The 9,442-nt window shown below is 45.7% G+C and overlaps 1 protein-coding gene across 1 annotated transcript in view; it reads right to left on the bottom strand.

Moving 5' to 3' along the window:
• Positions 1-2,276: 2,276 nt before the first annotated feature.
• Positions 2,277-9,442, bottom strand: part of LOC121556391 (serine/threonine-protein kinase B-raf) — a 62,874-nt gene continuing 55,708 nt past the window's right edge. The window contains 6 exon segments of the mRNA XM_045219177.1: positions 2,277-3,433; positions 4,656-4,806; positions 6,225-6,359; positions 6,622-6,753; positions 7,300-7,418; positions 8,084-8,130. Coding sequence (XP_045075112.1) covers positions 3,411-3,433; positions 4,656-4,806; positions 6,225-6,359; positions 6,622-6,753; positions 7,300-7,418; positions 8,084-8,130 — 607 coding nt within the window. The 3' untranslated portion in view covers positions 2,277-3,410.

Raw genomic sequence — 9,442 nt, 5'->3', positions numbered from 1 at the left:
GGGGTTTTGACTGGATAGTGTTCGGTGAAGGTAGCCAAGCTGAGAGAAGCAGCGTCTCAGAAGGAGAGCAGCCAGACTCTTAACAGCACAATGCAATGTAAACCACAGACTATAGCAGCTGCTATCCAACATATAGACTAAAAAAATGGCACCCTATTTCCCCCCCATGTACTTTTGACCGGGAATATTGGGACGCAGCCCTGAACTTCCTCCCTTTAGACTCTACTCTGGCCAGGACCTTCAGCTAGAGGGAGTGGCATTGTACGGTCTTCTTGTAGCTTCATCCTTCCTTGTACAAAAACGCACTAGAAAAGTTCCCCTTCCAAAAATAACGGTGAAACGTGTGGATGTCTGTCGGAGAGATTCTCCTCCTTCCGCACCCCATGTAGACTCCGTAACAGATGATTGTGATCAGGCTTTTTTTTTTTCAAACATCAAGTCAAAACACCAGTCTAAAAAAGAGGCACTGGCAGCCATCTCAGATTCACAGTTTCTTTCTAACAAACCAGTTCATAAAAACAAAAATGTGCTATCCCCTTCCAACAACAGTCCTCAGCTGAATTAAACGGTTATCCGTGATCCTAACGTAGCAGGCGTGGAAAGACGCCGGAGCGGAGTTCCCACTTCTGTTTTTTCAGGGGAAACGGAAGTTAGGTTGAACATACTGTATCCCTGAAAACCGAATGTTAGCTTTCTTTTGGCAACTCCACATACAGTGCCTTGCAAAAGTATTCCTCCCCCTTGCCGTTTTTCCTATTTTGTTGCATTACAACCTGTCATTTAATTGGATAGTCCAAATTGGTGAAGTAAAATTTTAAAAAAGAACTTGTTGAAAGAAATTCTAAAAAATAAATCATGGAGAAGTGGTGTGTGCATATGTATTCACCCCCTTTGCTATGAAGCCCCTGAATAAGATCTGGTGAAACCAATTACCTTCAGAAGTCACATAATTAGTTAAATAAAGTCCACCTGTGTGAAATCTAAGTGTCACATGATCTGTCACATGATCTCAGTATATATATATACACCTGTTCTGAAAGGCCCCAGAGTCTGCAACACCGCTAAGCAAGGGGCACCACCAAGCAAGTAGCATCATGAAGACCAAGGAGCACCATGAAGACCAAGGAGCTCTCCAAACAGGTCAGGGACAAAGTGGTGGAGAAGTACAGATCAGGGTTGGGTTATTAAAAAATATCAGAAACTTTGAACATCCCACGGAGCACCATTAAATCCAATATAAAAAATGGAAAGAATATGGCACCCCAACAAACCTGCCAAGAGAGGGCCGCCCACCAAAACTCACGGACCAGTCAAGGAAGGAATTAATCAGAGAGGCAACAAAGATACCAAAGATAACCCTGAAGGAGCTGCAAAGCTCCACAGCGGATATTGGAGTATCTGTCCATAGGACGACTTTAAGCCGTACACTCCACAGAGCTGGGCTTTACGGAAGAGTGAACAGAAAAAAGCCATTGCTTAAAGAAAAAAAATAAGCAAACACGTTTGGTGTTCGCCAAAAGGCATGTGGTAGACTCCCCAAACATATGGAAGAAGGTACTCTGGTCAGATGACACCAAAATTGAGCTTTTTGGCCATCAAGGAAAACGCTATGTCTGGCGCAAACCCAACACCTCTCATCACCCCGAGAACACCATCCCCACAGTGTAGCGTGATGGCAGCATCATGCTGTGGGGATGTTTTTCATCGGCAGGGACTGGGAAACTGGTCAGAATTGAAGGAATGATGGATGGCGCTAAATACAGGGAAATTCTTGAGGGAAACCTGTTTCAGTCTTCCAGAGATTTGAGACAGGGAAGGAGGTTCACCTTCCAGCAGGACAATGACCCTAAGTATACTGCTAAAGCAACACGTTGTGGTTTAAGGGGAAACATTTAAATGTCTTGGAATGGCCTAGTCAAAGGCCAGACCTCAATCCTATTGAAAATCTGTGGTATGACTTAAAGATTGCTGTACACCAGCGGAACCCATCCAACTTGAAGGAGCTGGAGCAGTTTTGCCTTGAAGAATGGGCAAAAATCCCAGTGGCTAGATGTGCCAAGCTTATAGAGACATACCCCAAGAGACTTGCAGCTATAATTGCTGCAAAAGGTGGCTCTACAAAGTATTGACATTGTTTTTGGGGGGGGGGGTGAATAGTTATGCACGCTCAAGTTGTTTTTTTGTCTTATTTCTTGTTTGTTTCACAATCAAAAATATTTTGCACCTTCAAAGTGGTAGGCATGTTGTGTAAATCAAATTATACAAACCCCCCAAAAATCAATTTTAATTCCAAGTTGTAAGGCAACAAAATAGGAAAAATGTCAAGGGGGGGTGAATACTTTCGCAAGTAACTGTAGGCTATCAATGATCCAAACAGGGGTTAACATGGAGTTTTGCAGAGGCAAATGACAAGGCAAGATCCAGGAGTCTGGCAAAATGTGGAAAAGCATCCTTCACTCCAAATGGACAGATCTGAGAGAGCTGAGGGTAATTCTCAGAATTTCTGTCCTTTCAGTGAAGCTTGAGTCGAATGTATTCATGTGTGGCCTATCACCAAGTAGGAATGCTTTGTCGTGATTGTAAAAACATCAACGATCTCGTCAAAAAATATAATAAAAAAAAAAGAACAACAGCATTCACTCCCATATCCTTAAAATCCGAAAACAAACTGGGACATTTTTTAAAATAAATTAATATTTCAAGTCATCTTCCCACAGGGTCGACTCCATCCCATGACCTCCAGCTTATCAGGGATTGGCTTAGACCTGGCCCCTTCATCTCAGGCAACCAATGAGCAGCCAGAGAGAGGGAGGCTGCTACTTGTTGACATTGGTCAAAGTGTGGTTTCCTGTGCCTGTAGCTCCGCCCCCTTCGTCAGGGAAGGGGCGTGACGAGGCGTGTGCTGCCCAAACCATCGACCTCTGAACCCTGACCTCTCTTGACCCCTAACCCCCATCCTGTCCTTGTGTTCTCAACCGTTGTCCTCCTCGTCCTCCATCTCTCCACCAGTCCATCAAGACGTGCTGTTCTCTCCTTTTGCAGTATTCCCTTCTTCCTCTGGTTTGGTTTAGATTTCTTTAGTATTTCTTCATTTGTTTATCCTGTTATGTGTTATTCAAGTTTTCCTGTTTAAAAACAGATTTTGTAGTTGAGTTTTTCGATGTGGTGATTCCCCAGCGGAGCTGGTATAATCTTTAGAACTCCCGAGGCGTGGGGCGGAGAGAGAGGAAGAGGCCGTCTGTCTGTCCGTCCGTCTGTCTTCAGGTGTTGAAAGAGGAAAACTGACGTTCTTTGAGACTAGTATGTTTGTTTTTTGGTTAATGGATGAAGTAATCCACCGCAGGAACACAAGACTGGTTGAAGAGTGACGAGGGATGGACTGGCTGACTGGTGGTATCTGGATCAGCGTCTTATTTAAATGCTGAAAACTCCCCTGGAATGAAGAGGAGGGAGATGATCAGTTTGGAAGGGAGAGAAGAGAGATGATCAGTTTGAAAGGGAGAGGAGAGAGATGATCAGTTTGGAAGGGAGAGGAGAGAGATGATCAGTTTGGAAGGGAGAGGAGAGAGATGATCAGTTTGGAAGGGAGAGAGATAATCAGTTTGGAAGGGAGAGAGATGATCAGTTTGGAAGGGAGAGGAGAGAGATGATCAGTTTGGAAGGAGCGAGATGATCAGTTTGGAAGGGAGAGGAGCGAGATGATCAGTTTGGAAGGGAGAGGAGAGAGATGATCAGTTTGGAAGGGAGAGGAGAGAGATGATCAGTTTGGAAGGAGCGAGATGATCCGTTTGGAAGGAGAGAGATGATCAGTTTGGAAGGGAGGAGAGAGATGATCAGTTTGGAAGGAAAGAGATGATCAGTTTGGAAGGAGAGAGATGATCAGTTTGGAAGGAGAGAGATGATCAGTATGGAAGGGAGAGGAGAGAGATGATCAGTTTGGAAGGGAGAGGAGCGAGATGATCAGTTGGAAGGGAGAGGAGCGAGATGATCAGTTTGGAAGGGAGAGGAGAGAGATGATCAGTTTGGAAGGAGAGAGATGATCAGTTTGGAAGGAGAGAGATGATCAGTTTGGAAGGGAGAGGAGAGAGATGATCAGTTGGAAGGGAGAGGAGAGAGATGATCAGTTTGGAAGGGAGAGGAGAGAGATGATCAGTTTGGAAGGGAGAGGAGAGAGATGATCAGTTTGGAAGGGAGAGGAGAGAGATGATCAGTTTGGAAGGGAGAGGAGAGAGATGATCAGTTTGGAAGGGAGAGGATAGATATGATCAGTTTGGAAGGGAGAGAGATGATCAGTTTGGAAGGGAGAGGAGAGAGATGATCAGTTTGGAAGGGAGAGGAGAGAGATGATCAGTTTGGAAGGGAGAGAGATGATCAGTTTGGAAGGGAGAGAGATGATCAGTTTGAAAGGGAGAGGAGAGAGATGATCAGTTTGGAAGGGAGAGGAGGGAGATGATCAGTTTGGAAGGGAGAGGAGAGAGATGATCAGTTTGGAAGGGAGAGGAGCGACAGCAGTACATTTCTCTTCTGATGTGCTAATTGATCCTTATTTATTGCATCTGTGTTACAATCCTATCTATTCTTTTAAAAGGCCAATAGTTATGTGAGCATATTTCAAATGGCAGTGACCCCCAGTGTGTGTGTGTGTGGCCCCTCACCGTATCCCCCCTGTATCGGGGTTTTGGGGGATGCACAGGCGTACAGGCTGAAGTCCTCCGTCTGGAACCCGGCTCGGTTCAGTGAGGGTTCCGAAGCGGAGCGGTGGATCTTGGGTAAAGAACGCGCCAGCAGCTCAATGGACGCCAGGATCTGACAAGAGGAGGTCAGAGGTTAAAGGTCACCACCAACAAATCAGGAGAAACACAGGCGGTTAATAGGTCACCACTAGCCAATCACCTATCTCGAATCACTCGTCTCAAATAGGGACAAAGCTGACAGCAAAAGTAAGTCAGAGAATCTTAGCTTCAGGCTACCAGCAGAACCTCAGCTGGGCTTTACAGCAGCTTTTAACACAGTGAGATGTTAGTGTGCTTTTATTTCTAATGTTCTGAGGCCACCTAGTGGTGGAACTAACGCATGATCATTCATCCATCCAAGTAAAACAACTCAAAGGCTCGGTCCCTACACTGGCTACCAGCCTTAACCACATCAGCAGGAATGGCTCAGTCCCTACACTGGCTACCAGCCTTAACCACATCCGCAGGAACGGCTCAGTCCCTACACTGGCTACCAGCCTTAACCACATCAGCAGGAACGGCTCAGTCCCTACACTGGCTACCAGCCTTAACCACATCAGCAGGAAGATCCTTCTAGTGAGGTGGATATCTTGGTCATTTTAAAACATTCAGCTCAGCCCCTGGAATTTATAGTGAAGTGTTCTCTATAGTTACCTGAGGGAATAGGGGTCATTTCTATAGTTACCTGAGGGAATAGGGGTCGTTTCTATAGTTACCTGAGGGAATAGGGGTTGTTTCTATAGTTACCTGAGGGAATATGGGTCGTTTCTATAGTTACCTGAGGGAATAGGGGTCGTTTCTATAGTTACCTAAGGGAATAGGGGTCGTTTCTATAGTTACCTGAGAGAATAGGGGTTGTTTCTATAGTTACTTGAGGGAATAGGGGTTGTTTCTATAGTTACTTGAGGGAATAGGGGTTGTTTCTATAGATACCTGAGAGAATAGGGGTTGTTTCTATAGTTACTTGAGGGAATAGGGGTTGTTTCTATAGTTACCTGAGGGAATAGGGATTGTTTCTATAGTTACCTGAGGGAATAGGGGTTGTTTCTATAGTTACCTGAAGGAATAGGGGTTGTTTCTATAGTTACCTGAGGGAATAGGGGTCGTTTCTATAGTTACCTGAGGGAATAGGGGTTGTTTCTATAGTTACCTGAGGGAATAGGGGTTGTTTCTATAGTTACCTGAGGGAATAGGGGTTGTTTCTATAGTTACCTGAGAGAATAGGGGTTGTTTCTATAGTTACTTGAGGGAATAGGGGTTGTTTCTATAGATACCTTAGAGAATAGGGGTTGTTTCTATAGTTACTTGAGGGAATAGGGGTTGTTTCTATAGATACCTGAGGGAATAGGGGTCGTTTCTATAGTTACCTGAGGGAATAGGGGTCGTTCCTATAGTTACCTGAGGGAATAGGGGTTGTTTCTATAGTTACCTGAGGGAATAGGGGTTGTTTCTATAGTTACCTGAGGGAATAGGGGTCGTTTCTATAGTTACCTGAGGGAATAGGGGTCGTTCCTCCCTCTTCTTCTTCATACAGTCAGCCATCAGCCTCCTCATGGCTTTAGGACAGTTGGAGCGCACCTTACTGAGGTCAGGAGACAGGTAGCCCCGACCCACCATGAAGATTATCTACAGGAGAGAGGTGGAGGGTTAGAGGTCAGAGGTTATGGGTAGGAGACAGGTATAGAACACCTTGCTCAGGTGGGGCAGAGCCCCAAGACATCAGCTCATAGAGAACATTATAAATGTATATTCTAGATGTATATAACAGTATTGATATCTACCTGATCTCTGTTATTGATGTTGGAGTAGGGCAGAGCCCCAAGACATCAGCTCATAGAGAACATTATAAATGTATATTCTAGATGTATATAACAGTATTGATATCTACCTGATCTCTGTTATTGATGTTGGAGTAGGGCAGAGCCCCGGACATCAGCTCATAGAGAACTATCCCGAAGGCGTAAACGTCAGACTGGAAGCTGTAAGGGTTCTTATCCTGCAAGCGGATCACTTCTGGGGCCTACAGGCAGACAGGGGGCAGCAGAGTCACACAGACCACCAGATATACAAGCCACACTGGCAGGGTTGGGGCTCAATTCCAGTCAATTCAGGAAGTACACCGACGTTCCAATTCTCTTCAATGCTTTTCAAAATGAGGAACATTTTGGAATTGGAATTTGGTTTTACTTTCAGAATTGACTGGAATGTAAATGGAATTGACCCCAAACCAACCCTGCACACTGGGTCTCAAAAGTATTGTCCTTCAGTCTTTCCATCCTCACACCTCCCTCTCAAACCGCATTGGAGGACAAGATCTGAGGTCCCGCCCTTCAGACCCTCTCCTCCAATGAGTTTGTAGATGGAGGCCAGAAGAGGGTGACTAATTGTGTCCGAGCTCATGTCACATTAGACCGATGCATTTATTGACTGTGTTCCTAAAAACAACTCATATCTGATCCTTTCAGATCAGCTCTAATAATGAAGAATAACGTAGATTGAATTCTCTCTCGCTTGACGTTTTCCTCTATTTTCAGGTTCTCCTCTTTCTCCCTGCAGTGTCACTCACCATCCACAGGATGGAGCCAGAGAGCTGTTCGAACTGGTGAGAGCCGCTCCAGCGTGACTTCACAGTGGCCAGGCCGAAGTCTCCGATCTTCACGGTCAGGTCCTCGTGCAGGAAGATGTCTGGGAGGGGAGGGGTTAAGGAAAAGAACGCAAAAGGAAGCTCTGTTTGGGAGACTCCTGTAAGACTGAACAGCTTTAAAAAACAGGGAACCATGGAGGTACCTGAGAGGGGAGGGGAGCTCTGTTTGGGAGACTCCTGTAAGACTGAACAGCTTTAAAAAACAGGGAACCATGGAGGTACCTGAGAGGGGAGGGGAGCTCTGTTTGGGAGACTCCTGTAAGACTGAACAGCTTTAAAAAACAGGGAACCATGGAGGTACCTGAGAGGGGAGGGGAGCTCTGTTTGGGAGACTCCTGTAAGACTGAACAGCTTTTAAAAAAAACAGGGAACCATGGCGGTACCTGCTGGTGGCTGTCCATGCCAACTCGTCAACAACAACTAACACCGTCGCCTTTTCTTCCACTTGTCTAGTCTTTGTCCTACCTAGTTCCCTGAAGAGAAACGTACTGGAAGTTGCTGTGGACAACAGTGTCCTGCTAAATGACTCAAATGTAAAAACAGATCTGAACACAATACTATTTCCCATCAATGGCTTTCGTTTAGGTGACACAGCAGAGAGAGGTGGTTATGACCACTTCGCCTTTATAAAAGGGGTCAAAAAAGGTCAGCCGGACTGTGAAAGGCTTGTTGGAACAGGTGAAAGGTCAGAGGTCAGAGAGGATACTGTTGCTCTTCAGGTCTCTATGGATGATGGATTTGGCGTGCAGGTAACTATGGAAGAAAACCACAACAATCCCAGGTTAGTTAGTAATCAATAACACTGGGTACAATAGACATAATTACACTCTCCTAACCTCCACTGTTACCAGTCTGTCCACGTTAAGACTCTCCTAACCTCCACTGTTACCAGTCTGTCCATGTTAAGACTCTCCTAACCTCCACTGAACCAGTCTGTCCACGTTAAGACTCTCCTAACCTCCACTGTTACCAGTCTGTCCATGTTAAGACTCTCCTAACCTCCACTGAACCAGTCTGTCCACGTTAAGACTCTCCTAACCTCCACTGTTACCAGTCTGTCCATGTTAAGACTCTCCTAACCTCCACTGTTACCAGTCTGTCCACGTTAAGACTCTCCTAACCTCCACTGTTACCAGTCTGTCCACGTTAAGACTCTCCTAACCTCCACTGTTACCAGTCTGTCCATGTTAAGACTCTCCTAACCTCCACTGAACCAGTCTGTCCACGTTAAGACTCTCCTAACCTCCACTGAACCAGTCTGTCCATGTTAAGACTCTCCTAACCTCCACTGAACCAGTCTGTCCATGTTAAGACTCTCCTAACCTCCACTGTTACCAGTCTGTCCATGTTAAGACTCTCCTAACCTCCACTGTTACCAGTCTGTCCATGTTAAGACTCTCCTAACCTCCACTGTTACCAGTCTGTCCATGTTAAGACTCTCCTAACCTCCACTGTTACCAGTCTGTCCACGTTAAGACTCTCCTAACCTCCACTGTTACCAGTCTGTCCATGTTAAGACTCTCCCTAACCTCCACTGTTACCAGTCTGTCCACGTTAAGACTCTCCTAACCTCCACTGTTACCAGTCTGTCCACGTTAAGACTCTCCTAACCTCCACTGTTACCAGTCTGTCCACGTTAAGACTCTCCCTAACCTCCACTGTTACCAGTCTGTCCATGTTAAGACTCTCCTAACCTCCACTGTTACCAGTCTGTCCATGTTAAGACTCTCCTAACCTCCACTGTTACCAGTCTGTCCATGTTAAGACTCTCCTAACCTCCACTGTTACCAGTCTGTCCACGTTAAGACTCTCCTAACCTCCACTGTTACCAGTCTGTCCACGTTAAGACTCTCCTAACCTCCACTGTTACCAGTCTGTCCATGTTAAGACTCTCCTAACCTCCACTGAACCAGTCTGTCCACGTTAAGACTCTCCCTAACCTCCACTGAACCAGTCTGTCCATGTTAAGACTCTCCTAACCTCCACTGAACCAGTCTGTCCATGTTAAGACTCTCCTAACCTCCACTGTTACCAGTCTGTCCATGTTAAGACTCTCCTAACCTCC

This window comes from Coregonus clupeaformis, unplaced genomic scaffold (assembly GCF_020615455.1).
Source record: "Coregonus clupeaformis isolate EN_2021a unplaced genomic scaffold, ASM2061545v1 scaf2124, whole genome shotgun sequence".
Classification (NCBI taxonomy): Eukaryota; Metazoa; Chordata; class Actinopteri; order Salmoniformes; family Salmonidae; genus Coregonus; species Coregonus clupeaformis.
The sequence above is the reverse complement of the archived record's forward strand: the minus strand, read 5'-3'. Positions and strand labels throughout refer to the sequence as shown.